The sequence below is a fragment of the Rhineura floridana genome, chromosome 3, assembly GCF_030035675.1.
Source record: "Rhineura floridana isolate rRhiFlo1 chromosome 3, rRhiFlo1.hap2, whole genome shotgun sequence".
NCBI classification, from domain to species: domain Eukaryota; kingdom Metazoa; phylum Chordata; class Lepidosauria; order Squamata; family Rhineuridae; genus Rhineura; species Rhineura floridana.
The window spans coordinates 61,131,203-61,158,554 of NC_084482.1; the positions used below are offsets into that span (position 1 = coordinate 61,131,203).

Sequence of the window (27,352 nt, forward strand, 5' to 3'; positions counted from 1 at the left end):
GAGCAACGTCTCTGCCTGTGCAGTGAAGGACATGTAGAGATGCTTGCCCATGTTCTCTTCGTCTGCCCACTATATTCCGTGGAAAGGAACCAACTTAACTTACCTTTTATCCAAGAGTACTCTAACTCCTTAGAGCATTGGACGTCTAAGCTTTTGTCTGGTAATAACAGCTCACATCTGATATCAGTCGCTAAGTTTTTATATATAAGCCAGTGTAAACGCTCAGTACTTGGTCATCATCACTTTCCCTAATTGTTTTGTATTAGTATTTTAGTAGTTTTAGTGTATAATTTGAGTAGTTTTAGTGTAAATTGATACAAGTGACTAGATTTGTTTGTACCTGCTCTATTTTATTCTTTTTGACGGGTCATTGACCGTAATAAAATCTGACTGACTGATATTGCATGTTTGTTTCCTGAATTCTGATGGGTTTCTAGATTGGAGTGGGGGTTGTTGCCCTTCCTCTGAGGTAATGGGCTGTTATAGAATTGTGTATATGTAAAACAGTTTACCTATACAAAAAAGCCAAGGAGTATGACAGGTTGAGAAATTTAGCTGTTTACAGGCCTTTAGTTGTGTTCATCATTTCAAATGGATGTTGCCTTTTAATCAGTCAGGTTTTGCATGTGTGGATTATGCTTTTAACATTTTTTATTTGCGGGCGTATATTCCTTTTGAATAGCAAAATTGCCTGGGTAGTCTTAAGAACAGCTGCTGCTCACTTGGCAAAGAAATACTTAAACAAGTATTGTTATTAATAAAACATATCTAGAACTCTTTTGTCCTATTTGTGGGGAAAAGCACCAAAAGATATGCATATTTGCTGTATTAAATTGATAAAGCTGCCAGTAGGGAACTCCCATGTTAATTTAGAGAGCCAGCTTGGTGTAGTGGTTAAGGCAGCCTTTCCCAATCAGTGTGCCTCTAGATGTTGTTGGACCACGACTCCCATCAGCCTCAGCCAGCATTGCCAATGGTCAGGAAAGATGGGAATTGTGGTCCAACAACATCTGGAGGCACACTGGTTGGGAAAGGCTGGGTTAAGGTGTTGGACTACAACCTGGGAGACCAGGTTCGAATCCCCACACAGCCATGTTTTTATTGTTGTACACCGCCCTGAGAGCTTATTGCTAAAGGGCGGTATAAAAGCACAGTTAATAACAATAAATAATGAAGCTCACTGAGTGACCTTGGGCCAGTCACTGCCTCTCAGCCTCAGAGGAAGGCAATGGTAAACCCCCTCTGAATACTACATACCATGAAAACCCTATTCATAGGGTCGCCATAAGTTGGAATCGACTTGAAGGCAGTCCATTTCCATTTCATTTTTTTCATGTTAATTTAAAAATGGGGGGGAATGTTTCAGAATTGACAGTATTAAGCTGTTGTGGTAGCTTGAACTAGTAGCTTAGCTACAGATCCTGTTCTATAAACTACATAACTTCCTTCATCTAGAATCGTTATTATGGACTATCATTAACATATACTGCACACATTCTCTTTAGCTTGGACACTCAGCAGATATTTAACTTGCTGAGAATCTGTTTATGAAAAAACAAAGTTGTGCTAGCTCTCGTAATTGCAAAGAGGGTTATGGTGGTTACTTTCACATCTGGTGCTGGGGACATCTGTTCCTGTGACAAACAAGTGACGTTTTTCATTTCAAAACTATAAGCCCAAACACTTGTTAAAAGATGAATTCTGTAGCGCCAGTATCCTAATGAGATAGTCAAGGCAAGCTATGTGAAGAAAAAAATGGTCCAGTTTGCTCACAACACTAAACCATGGTTAGGGCTACATGCAAGAACTGGAATGAACCTAAGAAAATCTGCAGGCTCCACCTACCTCCTGCATTTCTGCAGCATTTGGTTTTACTTTCTACGAATCCTGGCTTCTCCTTGCCTACAACCAGAGTTGGTGGTTTAAAACAAATCCTTGTCAGTTTCAAAATACGCTGGTTTCACAACCCATAGTTTGAAGTTGGCTTTTCTGAAAAAACTGGCTAGAGTTTGTTAAAAACTATAATCCCCGGTTCATGTTTTAGGACAAGCCAGGAAGTCAGTCAGAATGCTGTAGGAGGAGGGGAGGGAGGGGTGCACAAACCTGATAAGTTTGGTTGAGGTTGTTCAGCTCATGGACGTAGCACCAAACCATGATGCATTATCTTTGAACCAGGCTACTTTGTCATTGCTCAACATTTGGGGAAGGTTTTTTTCTTTGCATTTCAGTAGCAAATGCATAGTAGGAGCACACAACTTTAAACTTGATCAGTTTATAAGACTTGTAATGATTCACTAGTACCAATATCTTAAGGTATCTTGCACAGCATGCAGAGCCTGTACTGTTTCTATAAGATGCTGTCATCTAAAGTGACAAAGCAGCTTTTATTGATTACTCCAGCCTTGCTGTAATCACACATCCGTTATCAGATGATTGAGCTTGGTTTACAAAAGTGCAAAAGGTTGGCTGTTCTTGTTTGGGATTTTTTCCTGATGATGCAAGGTAGCCAGTGGCTAAATAATACAGCCTTTATCTGTAGACTGAATAGGCTAGAGTGGTCAACAGGTACAGCTTGTTTAGAAGAGATGATTTGACCATTTCTCTTTTGCCCTACATCAGATGCCCACAACTTTCCAGAGCTCAAGGTAATGATAACAAAAGATTGCCTTATTCTGTACTGTACATGAGTGAGATGCAAAGATGACTGATGGCACCCTAACATTTGGATGACTCTTGATTACGCTGATGTTGTTCATGTATATCTCCATGTGGGTTCCCTTTGCATCAGTTTATCCTGGAGAAATGGTGTTGAAAAATTTTACCTGGAAATTTAAGAATGGTAACTTAAAAACCTTTCTCTTCTTAAACACACTAACTCGAACTTGCATCACTGTAGCTGTTTTACTAGCATCCTTAGGCTTGCTGCTCTAATTCTCTCCCAATCACAAACTCCGTAAGAGTCCTCATTTCTGCCACACACTGACTATATACGATCGTATTTATTATTCCCCATATTACCTAAGAGTTGTTAGTCTTATTTGATCCAGTGATATGGGCTTCGTGAGGATTTAGATCTAGGATACTTAGCATCATGCCAGACTCCAGGTGTGGTTAAGGAGGGAAGACACTTGCCTCCCGCCCCCCTGCATTTCTTTCACACTTACGAACTTTGAAAGTGGTAATCCTGGCAAAACACTGTCGAGATACATCTGTGTATGTGATTTGTCTTGGTGAAGGCATTACTTGGTTTTGTGAGTTGGATTACATATTGGAATGGTCTGCACATGACTCTACTCATGCAAGAGGGAGAATGAGGAAGGCTGAGTATTTTTACTCTAAGCAGGTACAGTGCCAGACATGTACTGTCCCCACCTGCGCTGTTACCCCATGGGGAGGCCACGTGGATGACGGTGAACAGTGCAAGGCAGTCTCAACAATATTTATCTCCAGCAACTTGCCATTAGGTCTCCCTTAGCCCCTTGCAATAAAATAAGACTGCCAACACTGTAATGTCATATAACATTGTTATATTATTGGTCCAGCACACTTGGGAATACTGTGTATGTTCCGGTCAGTACATCTCAAGAATTGTATTGTAGAGCTGAAAGAGCTGCAGAAAAGGGCAACCAAGATTACTAAGGGCCTGGCACAACTCTTCCATGAGGAGGTTATAACATCTGAGGCTTTTAAACTTATCTCTGTTTCCCTCACTTCCCCCATATCCAATGAAGCTGAATGGTGGGAGATTCAGGACAGATAAAAGGAAATACTATTTCATACAGTGCATAGTTAAACTATGGAACTCACTTTCACAAGATGTGGTGATGGCCACCAACTTGGAGTTAAAAGTGGATTTGACAACTTCATGGAGCATAAGGCTATTTGACTACTCCAAGACACCATGCCTCTGTATACCAGTTACAGTAGGAGAGGAAGCCATTGAGGGCTTTTCATAGAGATCTGGATGATCACTCTGGGAAAGAGGATGCTGGATTGGATATGCCTTTTGTTCTAACTTGCCATGACTGCTTCTTATGCGCTTATGCAATGATACTACTGTATGTGAGAGCATGAATGGGGCTTCAGTTATTCTTGCCTGCCTCAAACTCCCTCATACAGATTCACAAGTGGCTTATGCCATCTAGGAAGGGACGGGTACATAATGTTCAAAGTCATAGGGTGACTGATGGCTGCAAATCAAATCTCTACTTTTGCTTGGGTTTCTTTTGATACAGAACTGAAACCTCCTGCAAACAGTATGGTGATTTTGAACTTCTAAAAAGGCACCTATTTAGAACGACTTTCTGGGCAATTTGCTTGGTGTTCTAAAGCAATGCTCTTCAACCCTGGGTCCCCAGATGGTGTTGAACTATGTGATGTTCCTGTATGTTAATGTAAATACGGTAAGTGCAGGTTTATTATAGGAAATATGGTAAGTGGAGTGAGTGAGAAGGGGGAGTACATGGGCTGTAGAATGCTGGATGATGATTGGCTGTGTGTTTGAATGGCTGAAGGTATAAATGAGAGGATGACAGTTGAGTCAAGGGAGTTGTTGAACGGTGGGTTGGTTGAAGGTGGTGGGTGTTGAAGGTTGTTGTAGAGAGAAGGTGGCTGTTGAGAGATTGGATTAGGAGTTCTGAGGCATATATTAAGAATTAAGAACATAAGAGAATCATATATGAAACCATACGCTTGTCAACAAAATCTATAAGTAATCTTGTTATTCCTAGTGTTAGCAATAAATATTTTCTTGGTTTACTTAAAGCCTGATTCCTTAGCTGGAGTGTACAGACCAGGGGGGGAAGGCAGGGTAACCAAGGCTGAAGAAGAAATTGTATCTAATGGTGGCAGCGGTAAAGGAGGAGATATTGTATCAGCATTCAGTACCACAGAGCAACCCAGAGCTGTGAGTTTCATAGGCAAGAGGCTTTAGGGGGGTTGGGAATTACCTAAACACACAGACACAAGGTATCAAAATAGCCAGGAAGAGACTAAGGCACAGTCTAGAGGCTATACTGGATACACAGAGTGTGGCCTAGCAGGGGGATCTTTTGAGATCTGTGCTAGAGCGGAGAGAGGTAAAAATAAACACGACGATCCTGACTGCTGGTAGCCACAAGTGAGAGCGTCACAGGTGGTGCCAGGGGAAGGACGTCACAGACTACAACTCCCATCATCCCCATACAGCATGGTCATTGGACAGGGATGATGGGAGTTGTAGTCCATCAACATCTAGAGACCCAAGGTTGAAGAACAGAGTTCTAAAGCAATTCCATGTAGTACTGAGAGGCATGAAAGTTGAATTGAGCTAGTTCAGTCATGATGCATTGGGCACGCCTCACTCTGCAGCAAGCAGAATTCATATCCTCTAGGCAAGGTAAGCATTTGATGGTTGATTACTCAGGAGGGCCTGCATTGTGTGATGAGTGGTTCTGATGTGCCTCAGGGCTCATATGCAGCTGCTTACACACCATACATTTAAAGCACATTAAAAGTACATTATTTTCCCCAAAGTATCCTGGGACATGTAGTTTGTTACAAGGAGCTGGAAATTGTAGTTCTATGAGTACTACTGTTCCCAGGATTCTTTGCGGAAAATAATGTGCTTCAGATGAATAGTGTGTATGTAGCCTACAATGGGCTGATTTTTCTTAGTTGCTCTATAAATTATTTTAAAAGCAAAAGGGGTGGAGAGTTGAAGGGGAGATTTTATGAATGTTAACTGCCCAATATTAGAGAATTCCAATAACATTTTTAATTTTAAAAGATAAGATATGAGGGAGATTGGTCTAACAACTAAAGGGAGTATTTTTTCCTTTAAGAATGTGTGTTTTAGTGGCAAAAACCTTATTTAAAAACACCAGGATTTTGAAGACCTTGTATGCACTTATCAACTATAGTTGGCCTATTGGAAAGTACATAGCTTTCCAAAATCACAAATAAAAATGTGCTTTTCTAATATTGCACAGTTCTCTGTTTGGACATTTTAGTTCATTTCAGTGCTTCAGATTAAAGCCAAAAGCAAGAGTGCAAGCTGGATGAAGCCGATCCTGTCTTTCCATCAGAAATGCTAACTTAATGCATGTATAAACTAATAATAGTTGTATCTGTTAATGAACTAAAAATCTTACAATTAATCAATTAAAACATCTTAACTCTTAATTAACTTAATTAACTCAGGCTGCATCCCTATTTTAAAGGCAGCCTGGAAACAGATGATGGGTCTCTGGCTGTTTTGGAATGCAGTTTTTCTTCTAACAATATGACTACTTCTATAAGATTCAACATCGTTGTGAATCCCCCTCTCCCATCTTATTTGTTACATTTATATCCTGCTTGGATAAGAATATCATGGAAGATTACTCTTGTCACTGGCTACTAGTCAGGATGGCAATTTTCTACCTCCACTGTTGGAGGCAGCATGCTTCTGAATGCCGGTTGCTGGGAACCACAAGTGGGGAGAGTGCTGTTGTGTTCAGGTCCTCCTTGCGGGCTTCTCATGAGAATCTGGTTGGCCACTGTGAGAACAGGATGCTGGACTAGATGGGCCATTGACCTGATCCAGCAGGGCCCTTCTGGTGTTCTTAATGTCCTGGATTTAAAGAAATCTATTAATTAAATCAGTCCTAATTAATTAATTGTATATACATTTGCATATGACAAACCATTTTGAAGGGGAAAAACATGTTTTGCTTTGTGTTGAGATGCTGCATGTATTTGTCACACTGGTATTGTCTTCAAAGAGGCACCTCCCCCTTTACATTTACACAGGAGGGAATACTGTTTCTAAGATGTCTGCCATCTGTAGTTTTTGTAGTTAATTATTTTTAAACATGTGTCTTGATGAGTTTTTGATTGAGGATTCCTTTTTTAAAATGTTATTGAATCAAATATTTTTTCTGTGAACTTTAAAGATTAATTTAATATTATAAAAATCTACTGTTCTTCCCATGATTATACATGTTACACCCATACCATTACACCCATCTCTTTTGGAGTTTCATTGTATAAGGTGGATTCCTAGATAGATTTTTGTTTATTTATTTAAATCCTGCCCTTCCTCCCAGTGGGAGCCCATTAGTTATCATTTCAGTCCTTTTTTACAACTACTGAATTTCCATGGAAGCATAAAATTTAGGAAGAAGTAGCAATCTAGTTCACTGTAATTCTGCACACAAGGAAAAGGTTGATCCTTAGTCAGCTGGCTGATAGAAAAGGAGAGTACTTCCTCCCCTAATCTCCATGTATTCCCTTAAAAAAAAAAAAAAACAGCGACAGGGTTGTGTTTTTGTGGCTTCAGCATTCTTGTAGCCACATAGTGTTCTTTTAGCAAAAGCCATAAAAGCCATTTCACTGTTGCTAATAATACGAAAAAGCCAGCTCTTAATCCCTCAGAAACTATGACTCTTTAGAAATGTGGATGTTGCCATGCTGGATTTGGCCAAGCAGATTTCCAAACTGGCTTACTGAACCCTGGCTTTTGTAAAGCCCTCACTTTGCCCACCTGAAATTGAAAATACAAGTTTACTGGCACATTTACATTGCTAGGCAACAAGTAGGCAGCATTTGCCTATTTGAATGAATAGCTTCAGTGTTTGAAGAACTGTGGACATTTCAGGCAGAGTTTTGCCAAATTACAAAAGGCTTGCTCAATGAAGAGAGGCTGGAGCTCCCAATGTCTGGTTCCTTTTGTTTGGGGTTAATTTAATAAGAACTTGTGCTTCTTGATGCTTACCCTTTCTCTTTGTTTGCCTTGCATCCCTCATCTTGACACTTTTGGCTTCTCAAAATCTTCACTGATTTAACCCCTCAGGAGTATTCCTGGGTATAAAATTGTCCCTTTCAAAATCTCCCTGGTCTACAACTCTGTGTAAATGTGAAGCTGCAATGCTATGGGGGTCACTTTGAATCTGTATTAATGGAGCTAACATATTGGGTCCTGAAGCTTACCTGTTTCTCTTAGTACACTTTCAGATTTACACCCTTAACTCATCTGTACTGCTTTACCAACCAAAAATATATACATGGGGTGGTATCCAAGAAAGTTGCCCCTCTCTGGTCCCCTGGTGCCCCTCCAAATCTGCTTCAGGGTGTTGGGGAAACCCCAAAACATATTGGAAGTCAGGCATGCTGGAACAGGAGCAATCAAGAAGTCCCATTCCAAAGGCAGAAGTCCTTGCACTAAGGAATTATTATTGTTGTTGTTGTTGTTGTTGTTGTTGTTATTATTATTATTATTATTTATTACATTTGTATACCGCCTCATAGCCAAAGCTCTCTGGGCGGTTTACAACAATAACATTATTGGACACAATTCATACCTTCCTTACCCAGGAAGGACTTCAATATTGCAATTGTGTATGGTTTGTATACATATTATTTCACCTCCACAAGAGACTAATAATTCTGTGACTTCTGGATAGAAACTGAGACCATCCATGCTTTCAGCAATGGAAGAATTTTATGTGGCAGCCACTTCCTTATATTTAACTTCAGCAATGTTTCTGAGGAGATAAGGGCAGTGAGTCTTAACCACAATTGTCATGGAGTTGAAATAGTTCTCTTGGATCATAAGTGTTGATTGATGTGAGTTGCACAGTTGCTAGATAATGGGATGGTGCTCATGTAATGCCAAGCCAGAATTCCTTGAAAGAGAAACTAAATGCTCGTCCCCATAGGGAGAGCATGCAAATCTGAGGCTTCATTTCAGCTCAGTCTGGCTCATGAATGTAGCATTAAACAATGGTTTTACATGATGTGTGAACCAGCCCAACTTGCCTTAAGATGTGGCCCAATTTGAATTTGAGTTATAGCACATTTACAATTCAGTTGAAATATATGGTGCTTTTCTCAAAATTCATCTTTCAGCTGTGTCTTTGCAATGCGTTCTATAAAAGTCTCACGTCTAAAGTATTTAGAGCTTCTTTATAGTAGTGGTGAGGAGCTTGTGACCTTCCAGATGTTGTTGGGCTACAGCTCCCATCAGTCCCAACCAGCACGGTCAATGGTCAGGGATGTGATGGGAGTTGTAAATCAACAACATCTGAAGGGCCATTGGTTTCCACCCTTAGTTCATAGTGTAAGATTGGCTAATAACTTTTAAAACTGCTTGTTGTACTACTATATTTCATTTTTCTTTCTATTTAGGACTTTTCAGAACTGGAGAAGAGAGATCCCCAAGAACTAGTTGGTGAGTATGAATAAAACTGTGACATGTCTGTTCTTGTCTTAATTTTCCTCGTCCTTCCTGCTCTTCTTAGTAGGCTTATGATACAGCATTCGTGCTATGTTGAATTTTCATGAGGTTGCCAGATTTTGGGAAGAGCAGGAGCATTCATGGAAATCCACCATTAGTCCCCACGACCTACTGCTGCTTAGGTATGGGGAAGAGAAGGAACTTGTTCCCATTGTCAGGCCAATGCACCCTTGCTTCGGGATGCACATCCCTTGGAAAGTGCTGTAGCTAAAAGGGAAGACTTCAGCATTTGAATGCAGATATAGTTCCTCTGTACTGCAATACATACTTCAACGCAAGGTAGAAGTGACTCTGTTGCCTTCTTTCCTGAGACCCACCCACTTATGAACAACTTGATGCTCTTTGAAAAATTGTTAAAGGAGGCTCATGTCTGAGCAAAACTCAAAAATGTTTGTAAAAACTCACCCACTCCATTTATGGTCAGCTCTCTAGGTACATCTTGAATTAGTCTTCAGGATTTAGCTGATTCCAAAAATCTGACATATCTGTTTTACAAACAAATGTACATATTGAAGTTAGCTTTTTATGAATATTACATGCTGTATAAACTGTGGTTCTAACATTAATGACAGTATCTTGCTTCTTTAAAGGGTATTCTGATGCAGCAACTAAATGTATCTTACAGCATCACGGTGGTTCGTTCTTTAAGCTATATGCAAAATTATAGCAATTTTTCAACATATATGAAAATGTACCCAGTATTTTGGAGGTGGTATCCAAGAGTTGCAAATGTAAGGAGCTGAAAAATAAGGCCAGAATATGCTGATCTTGTTTTGCATTTCTGAGCCTACAAACAGAAGTCAGTTAACTCTAGCAGCGTTTCAGAATTGAATGACTCCATGGCATATTGATGGCTCATATAGTTCCCTAAAATTCTACTGTTAGTCACCAGGAAATAAAAAACACCCACTTTCCCAGGCATGAAGTTAAGGCTGGCCCATCCCGTTTGGGACTGAAGTATATTAAGTATATAATTCATACTCCCATTGGGGTTTGCATGGATTTTTATAGATTTATCAGGGTGCTGTTGTGCACTTGGTTGTATGACATCAGCCAGCTGTAAAGGTGTAACTGTTTCATTTTAGAAGAGACCCACCCCCCCCATTTAATTGCAGAATGTATTATTCAGTGAAAAATAAAGTTGATCCCATCTATATATTGATACCCTATAACAATGTTGTTAAACCACAAAACATAATCAATGTATATATATCAACATAAGTGGGGGACCTGCAGCAAACTGTTATAGTGTAGCATGCTCCTGCTCAGGATAATCCATTCCATTTCTCCCCTCCATCACTAGGTTTTCATTTTCCCCCTCTCAGCAGTCAGCATTCCATACCCACTGAGCTTGCTCAGTCCTCATTAGATGCTTAAGGTTTTTCCTAAAGATTTTTTCTACTTCTGCAAACCTTGGGGTTGCCCCGAGCCTGCTAATACCTCCCATTTATGTGTGGGTGATGTTGTTTTGTCTAATTCATTATATCTAAATAATAAACTGTCCTTTAAAAAAACACCCTAATACTGTACTTAACAATTGTCATTTTTAATCCATTTAATAGTCTTCTCATCCATGATCTAAAATAGCCCCTAGAGTGGAAAAATGCTGAATGCTTACTGCTGTTTTAAATTGGTTTCAAACCTTTGACATGACTGGTAGACTAATTTTGTCCATCTCCTCTTGTATCCTGTTATTGTTGGAAAACGCATAAACTTCAAAGGAGTTATCACATATTACTGAAACTCCTTCCACTGATTTTTCTATTCAGAAGTACATAGTAATAATAATAAACATAATTGAAAAGCATAACAATAGATAACAGGTGGGCTAGCTCCTTCCTTATTTCTTACTACATATCTGTGTGTTGCTTTGGTATGCTGGAATTGAAAGCAGCTAAAAATTTGTAGATGTTGACCAAGTACCGTATATTCTGGCGTATAAGACGACTTTTTAACCCTGGAAAATCTTCTCCAAAGTCGGGTGTCGTCTTATTAGGGTTGCCATATTGCCCAGATAGCCGGGTTTTACCCGGATTCTAAGCATGCCACCCGGCGCCCGGCTAGCCCCTTAGGTGGCCCGGATTCTCAGCTTTCATTTAAAAAAAAAATTAAGTTTCTAGGTGGTGCGGTTCTCGATATATATATATAAAAACGTCAGGCACCCCCCCCCCGGTTAAATCTTTTTTTAAACTACTGTATAGCACTTCGTAGCTTTAACCCCGCCCGTTCAGGATTTCAGCCAATCAGTGAAGTGTTTGTTTGGTGGCAGTGTCTGCAATTGCGAGGCCAGAAAATGGTGGTTTCCCCTCCTGTTTATCTGAAAATCTCATAAATTGGGTAGGTATGTACATTTCTTTTTTTCCCCCTGTTGTGTGTAGGAGTCAGATCCTGGGCAGTGTTTTGAAAACCTTCCCAATAGTTGCTTTTGGGGGTAAAAACAGTGCTAATCCCATATGTCCAGAGTAAATCCTATTGAATTCAGTAGGAATTACTTTTGAGTAGACATGATTATGAATGTGCTGAAAATCAATGGGACTTTGGAGTGAATGTAAAAAAGAATTGTGTTTGTGTTCTCTTTCTGCCCCCCCCCCCAGTCCTATTTTAAAGCAAGTAGGCAGGGCTTACTTAGGTATTGCAGTTTTTATTCTGTAGGAAACTAATACTGATTTTTAAAAAACTAATACTGATTTTTCTGCAATGACCAATTGGTTTGACAATAAACTATTATATGGGCTGTATGTATTTATACATCTGCAGTGTGTGCGTGTGTGTATGGAGTCTTTCCAACACCCCTGTGAGGTAGGGTTGGAAACCAAGGCAGCTCACAACAAGAAATAAAGCCATTTAAAATCCAATAACCATAAAAACAAGTATAAACAGTTGCAAAACAGTGTAAAGTGGCATGATTCGGAATTTTGGGTTGTGTGAATGAAGTTGCTTATCACTTGAGGTTGCATTTCTGTCCCTGTTTGAGTAAGCCCCATTGAATATGCTGGGACTTGCTTCTGAATAAATAAATTTAGGATTGCACTATAAATATCTTTACAGTTTGTGTAAATAATAAATATATTTGATAGTTATGCTTATATAAATATTTCTTCATTTATCATATTTTTGGTTTTTGGTTAGGAATCCTGACTGGTTGTGAGATGCTTAGTTTTTTGCCTTATAGGAATCTTGTTGTGGTTGGTATGGTATTACATTTAGGAAAGTGTTACTGCCTTCTGTATTTTTTTTCCTATTTGCATTTCACTTATCTTTAACCTCACTCCGTTACAGCCATAGAAGCAACAGCAGCATATGCAAGATAATTAACTCCCATTAGTGATAAGAACAAGAATTTATAATTATTATTTCAATTAAAACAAGAGGCTTATCAATACTTTGAAGAGGACCAGATATTTATTTTCTTTCTGAGCCCAGGACTGGGTCTTTCATGATGCCTGGTGTGTGTTGGGGGGGGGAGCAGGAGAGTAGTCGATAAGACAGACATCCTGGCATTGATAATCGAATTAGCAAGGTATGTGTGGGGTTGTTGTACACTTCCAGGCTCAGTTTCGTTTTGAGTATGGAGGTGGAACCTGTGTAGATGTGGTTATCAAAGGGAGAAGAAATTTTGAGTTAAGCAAAGCTCTGCTTTTATAAAACCTAAGAAACATACAGATACTTTGAATGTCTGAGTGCCTGCACCAGTGGAATACTGGAGGAACTTGTAAAACTTGCTGCAACAGTATTTAGAACTGAGCATGTGGTGTGAAAGACTCCTTTTCCTGACATTTTGGCTTGTTTTTCTCTGATTGTGTATTTTTATTGTTTTTACTATATTTGTAAGCTGTGCTGAGCTCTGTTTTTAACAGCAAAAGGGCAGGATATAAATTCTCTTAATCAATCAATAAATACTCCATAGTGTTGGAAACTAGAGTCTAGGCATTTAATGTTGCTTTTTAAAAAAAGGTTTCTCACATCTTTCCCCAGTTTTTGGTGGTAATTCCTAGGCACAAAAACAAAACAACTGGACAATCCAAATATTAATATTTATAAGTTTATAAGTGACAGTTTTCCTGCTAAGTACCTGCATGTCATAAGCAGGGGTAGTCTTATACGGCGAGTATATCCCAAACTCTATATTTTAACTGGAAAAGTTGGGGGTCGTCTTATACGCCCAGTCTTATACGCCAGAATATACGGTAAATATTAAATGTGTTCTCAAGCGCAGCTAGCATCTTAATTAGCTGCAGCACCTCAGCTGGAGTCTGTCATCTCTTTGGGGATTTTCATCAATACTGTTGGCATGTTGTATAGCTAACTGTTCACAGTTACACAGTCCTGTGTTTTCATTTAAATAACCATGAGTTGGCAATTTATAGCATGTCAAGAATTTCCATTTTTTTTACTGTACACTTAGACATACGAAGGATTCAAGCAGCCAAGTGGCCAGTGGGCACTTTAAACCTGACCGTATGGCAACTACTCTCCATGGAAGATAATTTGTTGGTATTGATCCCTGATGCAAAGCTTCAGTGCAGGATGGTTTGCAACAGTACACTGGGCCACCACATCAAATGGCTTCCCATACGGAGTAGTCTCCACAACAGTTTTAAATGGTTACTGTGCAGCTAGGTAGTCATTTTCAGCCACCCATACAAGGAAGGGAAGAGCTTAAAGTAAGAGTGGCACACAACAGTGACATACAGGAGGCATTAATTAAAGACTATATTTTGAAGAAATATTTTAAAGGCACAACTTCCAAGAAAACGTTCATGTTTTGAGAGGCAGCAAAGAACCGTAAGAGGGGTGTGGGGGGTGTAGAGAGAGGGAGAGAGGTCTATTTGAATTGAGAGAAAAGCCTGGCCCTGTTGATGGGTGGGGGGAGTAAGACAACAGTTTTAGGTTGAAAGACGACACAACGCTATAGAGAGCCTTGCAGTAGACTGCTACTAAAGGAGAAGGATGCTTGTGCGATGTGTGGGTAAAAAAAATCAACTGGGCAGAGCAGGGTCCTTGTGCTGCTGATGTTGGAATGTTCTAGTGATGCAATTCCAGTTTAGCCCCAGCTTTATTGATGTGCGTTCCCTGTGGCTTCCATTGCCTTAGTCAAAATCTTAGTCAAAACCATAGCTGCAAGGTATGAATAATTATTTACTTCATAAGGCAGTGGTTGGGTGTGCCCATCATGGTGAATCATGCTGATATTCAGCTTCCTGCGTTCCACATGTAGTGCTCCTCAGGCTGGAAGCCAGCAGGCGCGCACACCCAGTCAAGCGTTACAGCCAGTGTCGCTACATCTGACTTGCACAAAAGTGAATTTGATCTTTGTAGAAATAACAGGATAGAGAATACACAGTGTCTGCAGACACATCCTGGCAATCATATATTTGTTCCTGTTTGTTGTGAAATGAAGACCAAGACAGCAGGTGCAATATGCCCCGATCTTTAGTGTTCCACGCTATTTAAATGGTAGCAAATTATTTAAGACTCTTAGAATTTGCTTATAAACAACCGATTCTTAGCTATCTTTGTGTGGCTGTCATGCAGGTTACACACACACACACACCCCACTGGCTTTGTAAGCTATAACAAGTCTAGCTTCTTGTCAACGGGCTGTGGAGCCAGACTGTGTTTCTCTGGGGATGTTGGCAGGATTTATCCTCGTTATAGAAGCACATTCTCTGAAAATGTCAAAGGACATTTCTTTGTTACTTGTGATTGCTGAACAATTTAACCCTAAATAGCATCCTTATGGAATCCGAGCATGGTGCAGAAGGGGAAGGGAAATGCCCCAACTATAGAATGGCTGACCAATTCTGAAGGCAGGGCAAAAGAACTGTAATTTTAAACTGAGTTTGAGATGTTTGCTTGCCTTTGATTACACCGGACACAAACATGACGGGCAGCAGTGGTAAAAAGCTAGAAGCAGATGCATAGTTCCATCTTGCATGATTTTATGTGCTCCTGTTTGTAGACCTGTCCTGTCTGCCAAAAGGCTCAGAGCAGATAAAACTAATAGGAATATAACAACATGCAGAAAAATGGAGGGTTTTTGGCCCCTCCTTCATCTGTTGATAGACATTAGAATCGTGGATCAAAGCTTCAGTTAATATTAACTGGAAGCAAGTGGTGGAATGTAGTTGCCTGTGAACTATAAGGCATGCCAGCTGTTGGGGTGGAAGTGATCTTTCTCCCAGATGAACACATGCTGTTTGTGATGTAAATAGTACTGCCCTGAAACTAGGAAAAGTCTAATCATGTTGTTGTTAGATTATTAAAAATGGCAAAATGTAATGAAAAGAGGATTTTCCTCCTTTCTAGGATGACTGCCCCCACTCTGCCTGCTTTTGAATAACAGCATGTTTTCAAGCTCAGAGTAAAGCATTTGTTCACAAGCAGCATATTGTCTGAGCTTTTCGGGGCAAGACTGAAGGCAGAGCTTAATGCCAAGGGAGAAAGACAAGAGTGTGGTGCACAGAGTCGCCTTGGAATAATGTTCTTTTGAAGAGCAGCCTTTTCCCCGTATTTGTATCTACATTGTCTCTCTAATTCTCTCTATGAACAGCCCACATGTATTTAAGAACAAAACCTAGACACTGCTACGTATTGGTCAGGTTATGCCCTTATCTTGGCAGTTGTAATACACTTTAAACAAGAAGCGGTCAGCATTTGGCCTGTAGCATGCTTCAGCTCTCTCTAAGAATGTTTTGTGTTATGTTCAGGTCCTTGATGAACGTAAGGCTTCAGCTTGTTACTTTTAAAAACTAATTTGCCTACCTAATTGTAGCACCATCATTCCTGTTAGAAAGGCCACACAAAGATTCTGCAATGCAGATTTTGGACATACCACAAGGTCATCAAACTTAGGTGAAATATTTCATTGGTGTGGAGGCATTGATCACACTTCTCAGTGCTCCTGGTGGTGGTTTTTGAAAACTGAATTGCCAGAAATGCATTGAGTTACTGTGCCCTTCATATAAGCCGTTTGTCACCCCTGAACTCAATCAATGATGATAATATAGGGTAGTAAATGTGAAAATGCTTCCCCCCCCAAAATTGATGCCTTCAAATGGGGTTACAGTGAGAAGCACTAAGCTGTGCAGACTCCTTCTAGTTTCCCACATTTCTGCCAATGCACTTGTTTCTCAGCCTTCAGAAACCACTGACAAAAAGTATGTTGGGTTATCTCCTGTTAAGATCAGAATGCAGCAGTTAGGAACTTGACAGCAGGAACGTGACTTGCTTAAATCTCTTTAATGCTGTGTGCTCTGTTCTAATCGCCACCTCTCTATTTCTAGCCTCCTTTTCTGAGCGAGTACGAAACATGTCACCTGATGAGATAAAAATCCCTCCAGAACCCCCAGGCAGATGTTCCAACCACTTACAGGTGAGCGTCTTCGTTTTTAAAATTCTGTTTCTGATGAATCCACTTTCCATCAAAGATACAGGTATCTGGACATCATCATGTCCTTACAACTTTTTTGTTTCAGCCAGCCTCACAAATAGGTCTTGAATTTGCACATTCTCCCTAACTGCTCAGCTGACTTCTTTTATGGCAGCTCTACAAATGATATATGTTTTGATTTGAATAATTGCAAATGGAACAAGGCCTTCCTGCCACCGCCTTCCCACTGCAGCTCCAAGAAAAGCCACTCCTGAAGGTCAGGGAACTTTCCAGAGTGCTGTGTGGTCTGGCATGGAGAACTGAAGGGGGCAGGAAACTTAATACAGTAGCACTCAAAGGTCTCCCTTCCCTGTGCATAAAAAGAAGTGTCTTCTGCCCTCAGGGTGGAGGGTTAACTTGACATACACACCCCATTTTCCCTATGAGTCCGGCCATCACAGCAGGTATTAGCTCCACCTATCGTGCGAAGGCAAGAATGTCTTTGAAGTCAAGACTAGGGGCGTCAGGCCCCTCCCACTCTCCAGTTCATTCTTGCCTTCCTGCGAACAAGATTGAAATCCTATCATTGAGAGCCTATAGCGTAGTATTTAGCTAAGTTGTTTTCGTATTTGTTTACTTTGTGTTTATTTTTCGTTTATTCTCTTGCTTGTTTGAGGACCCCCACAGAGACCGCGGCTGCGGTGTTCTGTGGTTTTCTGGCCGTTTTGAGCTTCGGGAGATTGCAGCTCTTTCTCTCCCGTAGCGGTTTTTCCCTGTCTCAAGCCGCGCTCTGTGGAGCCCTTGGAGAGACCGCGGCTGCGGTTCTCTCCCAGGCGGGAGCCTGCGGCTGCGGCTCCCTGCCTTTTTTCCAACCTTTTTTTTACCTGCCGGGGTTCTGCCTCCCTAGAGCCTGGTGATCCGGCTCTCTCTCCGCAACTTTAATTTCGCCGCGGAGAGCCCTGCTCCCGGCGGCGGCAGTGGCTTGGCCTCCTGCTGCCTCATCCCTCACAGGCTTCTCTCAGCGCTTTGATTTCGCCGCGGAGAGTCCTGCTCCCGGCGGCGGCAGCGGCTTGCCTACTGCTGCCTTATCCCGCACAGGCTTCTATCTGCTCTTTCTTCTTGGGGGTTTTCTTGGAGCCGCTAGTGCGGCTATCGGCCCCACGGCTCCCCCTGCGAGGCTGTGCTGAGCTACCCTTCCCCCAGTTTGTTACCAGACGGCCGCCATTGCTCTGTCTTTCTTCTCCATTTTTAGATCATTTTTTCCCGCCTTTTTTGTTACCCCTTTATTAACCATCGGATACCTTCCCTGCAAGCTATCTGTATGTGTGTTGTCTGTGTGTTGTAGACAGAGTTACACAGGGCTTCCTCACACACAAAATTACTGTGACTGTATCATCAAGGCTGGAGTTTTAATACAGTGGCTGACTTGTACTAAATTTGAATTATATTCAGTACCATCAAGGCTGGAGCTTTAAATCAGTGGCTGACCTGTACTAAATCTGAATTATATTCAGTATTATCAAGACTGGAGCTTTAATATCAGTGGCTGACCTGTACTAAATCTGAATTATATTCAGTATTATCAAGGCTGGAGCTTTAAGATCAGTGGCTGACTTGTACTAAATTTGAATTATATTCAATATCATCAAGGCTGGAGCTTTAATATCAGTGGCTGACTTCTACTAACTGAATTATATTCAGTATTATCAAGGCTAGAGCTTTAATATCAGTGGCTGACCTGTACTAAATCTGAATTATATTCAGTGTTATCAAGGCTGGAGCTTTAATATCAGTGGCTGACTTGCACTAAATCTGAATCATATTCAGTATTATCACGGCTGGAGCTTTAATATCAGTGACTGACTTGTACTAAATCTGAATTATATTCAGTATTATCAAGGCTGAAGCTTTAATATCAGTGCCTGACTTGTACTAAATCTGAATTATATTCAGTATTATCAAGGCTGGAGCTTTAATTTCAGTGGCTGACTTGTACTGAATCTGAATTATATTCAGTATTATCAAGGGTGGAGCTTTAATATCAGTGGCTGACTTGTACAAAATCTGAATTATATTCAGTATTATCAAGGCTGGAGCTTTAATATCAGTGGCTGACTGGTAATAAATTTGAATTATATTCAGTATCATCAAGGCTGGAGCCTTAATATCAGTGCTGACTTGTACTAAATCCGAATTATATTCAGTACATCCTGCTCCTTCTGTGGCCGTGTACCACGCCTGAAATCCAGCCTACAGCACTAATCTGAACTATATTTTGTACATCCTGCCCCCTCTGTGGCCGTGTACCAAACCTAAAATACAGCCTATATTATACTAACGCTGATACCACAGTGCATTCTGCCCCCTCTGTGGCAGTGCACTTAGCCATCTGCCTGTGTATTCTACCCCCTCCGTGGTCGTACGTTGTGCCAGTTCGGGTCTTTACATCCTGCCCCCTCCGTGGCAGTGTACTGCACCCAAGTTAATATAAGATGGCAGAACAGCCAGGCATGTCGCAAACAGCCCAGCCACAACACTCCAAGGTGACTAAGTCTAAGCATGTTAAACTAATGGCTAAGACAAAACATATTTCCAGCCATAACAAACCAAAGCGGCCACGCTATGCCTCTGTGCCAACCACCACCACTACCACAGCAACTCAGGCACACATAAACGATATACTTCATTCCCCTGCTGCTTTCTCTGACGAGGAGGTTTTTGCTGGCTTTTCCACTCAGCTTTCACCTAACCAGCCTCCCTCCGTTTTACCGCCCCAAACATCTGCTCCAATACCGGCTCAGGCACAAACATCTGCCACAACCGGGCTGCAGCTGTCCCCTGATTTCTTCTCCCAACTTCAAGCCATGCTGGCATTTTTCACCCAAATGCAGTCACTACCACAAGTTCCGGCCATACCTCAACTCAACATGGACCAACGTGCGTGTCATGAAGCTCATCCTTCCTGCTCACCAAATCCCTTCGATATCGCCAGAGGCAGATGTATTGACGAAGCCTCGTATGCGGAGGAGTCAACCTTCACTGACCACGTTGAAGGAGATGACTGGAGCGACGATTCAGATCATGAGGAGGATACATCGTATCGCTTGTTTAATGCCTCAGACTATCAGCCCCTGGCACGCAGGGTAGTTAATACCCTTGGTCTACAGACTGCGCCTTCAACTTCTTCCGCACCAGCCATCAAAGGGGCCAAGGTTCTCAAATCTCCTGCACTTATTGAACACTACATCCCGGTGCCGGACCCAATTGCCAAATTGGTATCTGAAGAATGGGCTCAACCATTTCAATCTCGCCACTTCCAGAACCTGGCTGACAGGCTTTACGCCCTAGCTCCGGACGCCTCGTTTCACGATCCCTTTTGCCCAGGGAAGGGGAATCCCAACTAAAGGACACTACTGAGCGTCGAATAGACTTCACCCTCCGCAAAAACCACGAGGCCACTGCCCTATCCACGCGTGCCTCCGCTTCAGCCTCCATTTTCTACAGAGCAGCTATGATGTGGCTGGATGGTCTTCTAGAGGACACTAACCCTGATCCTGTCGCCCTCAGAAGGTCACTGGTACAGTTGCGTAAGACAGCAGCTTTTGTGCCCGATGCCACCTTGGATGCCACTCATTTGGGGGCACGAGCCATGACAGCTCAGATAGTCGCTCGAGGGACCCTCTGGCTTCGCCACTGGCAGGCTGATTCAGCGGCCAGAATGAATCTGGCCAGGTCTCCTTACTCCGGATCGTTACTCTTCGGCGAGGAAGCTCTAAAGGCAGTGCTGGTTGATCCCAAAGACGCCCACAAACCGGTTCTGGCCATTGTCCAGAACATCGACCATAGGCCTTCCAGGCGCTTTCCTTCCTTCCGTACTAACCAGCCCTTTCGAGGAACGCAGCCAGGAGGACGAGGCCACAATGTCAGATTCTATGACCCCAATTCATCCAGGGGCTCCTGGAACCGACGCTTCCAGGGCAGAGACCTACGGCTGGCTTGTCAACGTCGACAAAAGCCATCTCTAACCAACCCAACGCCTACTACATCTAGGGGCAATGTTGGATACCCTGCAGGCAATGGTATTCCTGGCTCCAGATCGCATCACTGCCATCACAAGCATCGCAAGGTCCCTGATGTAACAAACATGAGCAGACGTCATGCTTCTAGCCAGGGCGCTCGGAATGTTCATTTCTACAATCCATATTGTGCCATGGGCTCGAGCCCACACTCGGCATCTGCAATGGACTTTACTGCCCTTTCAACAGGACATTGCCAGCTCCAACCATTGCAAAGTTCGCTTGATCCCCGCACTTTATGGGGCATAAAGTATCCAATCCTACCTTATCCCGTTGGTTAAGGGCATGCATTACTTTAGCATATGAGTCCCTGAAGCTGTCAGTCCCAGCTAGTATTACGGCTCATTCTACCAGGTCAGCTGCCACTTCGGCTGCTTTTGCCACTAATGGTCCTGTTGCCGATATTTGTAGGGCTGCAGTCTGGTCTACCCCACACTCGTTTATAAGGCATTATAAAATTGATCGCTATGCCACTGCTGACGCATCTTTTGGCAGACGAGTGTTGCAACAGGTTCTTAATGAGGATTAGCATCCGGTCCCACCCTGTATGGGCTGCTTTGGTACATCCCGCTGTGATGGCCGGACTCATAGGGAAAATGGACCATTGGTCTCACCTGAAGGGTGATTTTCCTATGAGTCCGGACATCACGACCCTCCCAGTTGGAGGATGACTATATATTTTCTAATGTGTTCTATATTACTGTTACGCTATTATATTTAAATTTAAAAGTGAAGTCAAGACTTCTAGTTCTGTTATACCGCTATGTTGGAGTCATGTTACTATGCATGGTACTATTGTGTTATTTTCCTGCTGCCAGGCCTGTTGGCCTTGTTCTTCTATTTTTAGATATCTCTCCTTAGACTCGCTGCGAATGAACTGGAGAGTGGGAGGGGCCTGACGCCCCTAGTCTTGACTTCAGAGACATTCTTCCTTCGCACGATAGGTGGAGCTGATACCCGCTGTGATGTCCGGACTCATAGGAAAATCACCCTTCAGGTGAGACCAATGGTCCAACTACAAGGAAAGGCTGTAACTCGGTGACTGGGCAACTCCTTTACAGGCAGAAAATTCCTGGTTCAATCCCCAGCATCTCCAAGGTAGGGCTGGGAGGATTCCCTGCCTAAAACCATTGGAACCACTACCAGTCAAGGTTGACGATACTGTGGAAGATGGACCAATAGTCTGACTCTGTATAAGGCAGCTTCTTCAGTTCTCATGCTCCCACAAACGGAACCTCAGGATCCAAACCTTGTTAAGAAGGTTGTAAAAAAATCTCTTATTAAGAATCTTTCCCCCCAAAATGTCCTAAAATGTATTTAAAATGTCTACAATTCTGTTCATTATTCATAACATTTAACTCTGGAAGGAGGTTTTTTTAAAAAGCACAGTGGTACTTGTATGTTTTATTTCTGGGGAAGCCTTTGCCTTTCTCTTCCCAAAAGGGGAAAATCCAGCTGATAGCATCTCTTTTGCTGATTTGCCAGTGGCATGGTGGTGACTCCCATGATGGAAGCACTGTAAAAGCACGTGTGTGTATCCTAGGGAGGTGGCTGTTCATGTGCACAGAAGTAGAAATGCAGCAGTATAACTTGAGGGTGACACTGATCCAGTTTGCACATCATCTTGTACTGTAGTTTAGAACAATCTGTGGTTTAATGTGAACAAGCAGCATACTAGTGCATGCCGCTCAAATGTTCCTGTAGTGCTAAAGTGCCATGGATGAAACAACACAGGGTCTGGCTTGTTGTGTTGTCAGAACCAGGACTAGTAAGCCAAGAACAAGCATTGGTTACCACTCATGGCTCATTTGGAGCAAAGCAGGCCTTTTCTCACTTCCATCCAGAACCATATATTTAAAATAGAAGGACCAGTCTCTCTTTAAGCTGGGATCGCATCCCAACATTGTCTTACCCACCAGAGGGTCAGGTTAAAAATTACAATAAAGGGATATTTTTATACAGTTATTTCTGTCTTTTGGTCATTGGCCCAGGCAGCAGCGGCTGGATTCATCCAACCCCCTACAAATGCCTATAACTGATGCATACCATAAAGAAGACTCTTGAGTAGTCCCTTCCCAAAGGTTGCTCTATGACCTCGATGACTAGTTTCTATTAAATAGTAAGGTTGATTTATTTGGAACAGAGAAATATTCACGGCTCTCAACATAATGTCAGACGGCATTCTCTCATCCTCACCAACTTGCACGCAGTATGGAGGATAAAGTTTAGTATAGCTATGTGCCTTTAAAGAGTCTTACCTTTATGGTGTTTATCAGTCACGTACTGTGGTTTCACTTGGCATGCCAATACTTTATACATACAGAATGTCAGGCATGGGGAACCTATAGTTCTCCACATGTGGCTGATTGGGGCCAATGGGAGTTGGGGAGTCCAACAACATCTGGAGGTCCCCATGTTCTCCATACCTTTTCTGTGTCTTCCTTGTAATTCCTATCTGCATTTGCCCGACTCAGTTAACTCTTCTCTTTCCCCCAAGTGTGTCAAATTTAGATTCTCAGTAAACCAAGTAAAACCACAGTTTGCAATAAACATCTTACTTCTTTGCTAGGCGTTCACTGACATTCATCATCTTGGTGGTTTTTCACCCACAAAGATCTAGTGGAGTGAAATAGTTAAAAGTGCATGAACTTGGATGAAGTATTTTAATTGAAGATCTGAAGAAACCTCTTCTTTATACTTCCGTGTGTGTTGCATATGTCAGAGCACCTCAGTTCTTTTCCTGTTCAAGTAAAGCTGTTGCACACCGCATGGTTAAAACTACTTTTCTGCAGATCTTTGGTATCCTCAGATATATATTTCATTAGTGTGCACACCTACTTGGTTTCTCATTGGTTGCATTTGGAAAATTATAAATTTGAAGGTTCAGTTGTTAGTAAGAATGTTGTTTCATTCCTTTGGATTACATCTGTAAGGAGTTTGTATGTTGGATTTGATGCTTTGGACCTGTTAGGGCAGTAGTCCTGTTTTCAAATGTGAGAGATGTCATAGGTTTGTCCTTTTTCCACCAAGAAGATGTTCCAGTAACAGAAAAGCAAAGCAAACTTTTGAGCATACATTATAGCCAGAATTATTACAACAAAATGGGCTTGCATGTACTTATCTTGAATAAATGTAATACATCCAGATTTCTGAGATGAAGAAAGAGCTCTGTCCAAGACCACATTGGTTCACTCAGAATAGTTTCTTAGGACCTATGCACTTTTACTTGCATTTGCTAAGCAGTATAATTCATTTAAACTGGATGTTTCTTTTGTATCCTACCCTGTTTAATCTTCTCTGAGCTTTTGCTTGGCAAAGATAGGGACACAGAGTGAACGTTTATATCCTACAGCAAAAGGTGTTTTCAATTAGAGTTCTACACAAGTAAAATATTAGGATCTCCGATCATAGCAATTTAGCAAATAAAAGTTGACTGTCTTCTTTTATATTAGCTTTGCACAATACTTTGTTTTACTGGGTTTTGCTTTAGAAATGGATCTATCCAGCTGAGACTTCAGGCTCTGCAGAATAATTTAAGAGCTATAGTTGCACTTTACAGAGTGAATATTATAAGCCAAGTCCATAAATCTATCTTTTCCTAATTATCATCTCAGTGTGCTGCCTGGAATTACATGTCTTCCAGAAAATGATGCTTTGTGTGTGTTCTGTAATTGAAGTCTTGGGGGTGGTAGGTTTCAAAGGCCACATGGCTCTGAGTGGACCACACAGCACAAAGTATGATCTCAAATGAAAAACCTGTTGGTTCTGGCAAAATAGTGGGGACAAGAGCTCTCCTACAAACCATCTTGTTAGTTCTTTTGGTTATTGAGGAAAAACATGTAAGTAGTTTCTGCGAAACTAGAAACTAGTGAAAGTGGAGATATGGTTCCCAATAAGGAAACCATGGTACTTTTGTCATCCCAACTAACAATCCCTTCTCATGCCACTCATGTTACTCCTGGTACTTCCTTTTTTAAATATATATATATAATCAACATTTTCAAGAATAAACAAATAAGTAAACAATTCCCTTCATTCCCCCTCCCGCGAACCCCTTCCCTTCCCTCCCTTTATGCTCCCAGTAGTTTTGATCATTTCAACTTGGTCCATAACCACCACCACCCCTGAAAATTCCAGTCTAGAGACTCTTGACCTGTAATGCCTCACAACAGTATGTTAAGGAAAGTGTCCCTGTGCGTACATTATACTGATCTTGCTGAGAAGCTCTATTACCCCAGATATTGTGGTTCAAAACTTCACAGGCAACCATGAAAGAGCCATCAAAATGTGTAGAATAGGCTGCTTAGTTCTGGATTTCTTCATTCTATACAATAAAAATGTGCTTTCAACACTATTGATCCTCTATATACTTTGTCAGTTTTCCAGAGAACCGTGCTAATACTTCCAAGATAGAGTTGTTCTTCTGATATTGTTTCATGTCTCGCAGGTTCTCTGACTTAAATGTTTATGATTTTGATCTTTAATTATAGTGTGGGGAGTAATGGTTTTGGACTATGACCTGGGAGACCAGGGTTCGAATCCCCACACAACCATGAAGCTCACTGGGTGACCTTGGGCCAGTCACTGCCTCTTAGCCTCAGAGGGAGGCAATGGTAACCCCCTCTCAATACCGCTTATCATGAAACCCTATTCATAGGGTCGCCCATAAGTCAGAATCGACTTGAAGGCAGTAAATTTCATTTTTTCATTGCTTTTATATATTGAGTTTTGTACACCACTTGGATTTTTTTTTTACTTAGATTTTTCTGTAATGTTAAGCAGTTTATAAATGTTACAGATTAAATTACATAATAAATAAATGAGTCCAGATAAAGTGCCAACTTTAACTCCTGTGTATATGTTGCTTTGAACTATAAAAGAAATCTTTTGGGGGAGGAGAGAGTTGCCATTTAACTTCTTTCAGTAAATGTGTATTGTGAAGCAGTCTGGAATGTTGTCACTCCTTTGTATTGATTCAGTGACCCTTCTATGTGTAGGACAAGATACAAAAGCTTTATGAGAGGAAGATAAAAGAAGGTATGGACATGAACTATATCATTCAAAGGAAGAAAGAGTTTCGCAATCCTAGGTAAGAATATCTCACTGCATGTTAGCAGCCTCAACTTGGGTGAACACCAAATGGTCCTACAAGCCACCTATAGGCCTGCGCTGTCTTTTTGAACCATTAGACTGCCAGTTGAAGATTCTAGCCTCGTTCTCTTTGAGTTGGCAGAATCCTATCATGCAACAATGTTATCAGCTGCAGCTTGATATAGGTTATATTCATGTAAATATGTTAATGCATGTTATAAATTTGCAAACTAACTTGAGCCCCAACTGTTAAGCTTCCTACCCATACCAGGGAGATTAAGCAATGGATGGTTCTAGGCAAAGAAGAAACTGGGAATTCTGAAGTGCTACCAAGAGATGGTGGAGGTGTCATTTCTTTGCATGCCTTTTGAGGGCCAAACTAGATATTACAGCATCATGTTACTCTGCTCTGCTTTCTAAAAATGAAAATAAATGAATATAGAATTGCATGTAATATCTAGTTTGGCTCTGAAACAGTCAGACTAGCATTTAGCTCTGAGCTGAGAAACCTATAGCTGAGCTGTACCACTTCAGGTGAGGGCTCACACAATTTTGAATTCTTCTCCATCTCTCCCCTGCCCTCTAAATAATAATAATAATAATTCAATGCACACAAAAAACTAGGACTGTTCTTCAGTTTTTCAGTGAGAACTAGGCCTAATAAGGTTAGATATGAATAAACATGTGTAACACTGGAAAATAATTTATTTTAATTATTTATTTCAGCATCTATGAGAAGCTAATCCAGTTTTGTGCAATTGATGAACTTGGCACAAATTACCCCAAGGTTAGTGGAACAAAGGACTTTGGCAGGGCCAGAGAGGGGGGAGTTAGATGTGATTCAGCACAGCGGCCAAATTCTCCTCCTGGTTCTCGTGTTGGCTGTGAAAATAGGCACCTTCTTTTAGGCTGGTAGATGAAATAGTCTTTTGACTACGAGCAGTTTCCTGTCTTGTAATGTAGGAAAGTAAGTGTTACAACCCAAAGTGGTAGTGTTGCTATATCCCTATTTGGATTATTACAAGTTGTATGAGCAGGAGAGCTGGCCCATCATCACTGTTCATTCATTTGATGATAAAGTCTGATGCATGGATTTAGAACTCTGCACGGATTTAGAATCCTATTCAGGACAAAAATGCCAAAGAGGGGGTGGAGTCAGCAAATGTAGCCTCACTCGCACCTCATGCAATTCTAATTGCATGAGGGATTGAATGCCTGAATAGCACTTGTGTACTGGGAACTGGGGAAAGGGCTTATTTGTATCTACATATCCTTTAGCACAGGATCCAGTCCAATCTCAGGATTCTACTGTTAGTGTGGGTTTCTCTCCCCCATAATTGTGGGAAAGTACAGGAGCTGATCAAGGCGTTTAGGAGATGCTGCTTCGATGACTCTCCTCAGAACTACTAATCCCCTGACCTTACTCTCCAACATCGTTCTCTGTCTTTTAGCACCATCTTTCTTTCCTGTTTGGATTCTAGTTGTTAGATAATGATGCAAAGTCTATAAACTTCTATATGTTGGTTTTTAAAATATCCTGGAATGCAGAATTAGTGT

The 27,352-nt window shown here is 41.5% G+C and overlaps 1 protein-coding gene across 2 annotated transcripts in view; it reads left to right on the forward strand.

Moving 5' to 3' along the window:
* Positions 1-27,352, forward strand: part of SAP30BP (SAP30 binding protein) — a 52,399-nt gene that overhangs the window by 20,226 nt on the left and 4,821 nt on the right. For both annotated transcript variants that reach the window (XM_061616184.1, XM_061616183.1), the window contains 4 exons: positions 9,148-9,190; positions 16,543-16,631; positions 25,702-25,793; positions 26,522-26,582. In XM_061616184.1, the coding sequence (XP_061472168.1) occupies positions 9,148-9,190; positions 16,543-16,631; positions 25,702-25,793; positions 26,522-26,582 (285 nt within the window). The remainder of the gene's footprint in view (positions 1-9,147; positions 9,191-16,542; positions 16,632-25,701; positions 25,794-26,521; positions 26,583-27,352) is intronic.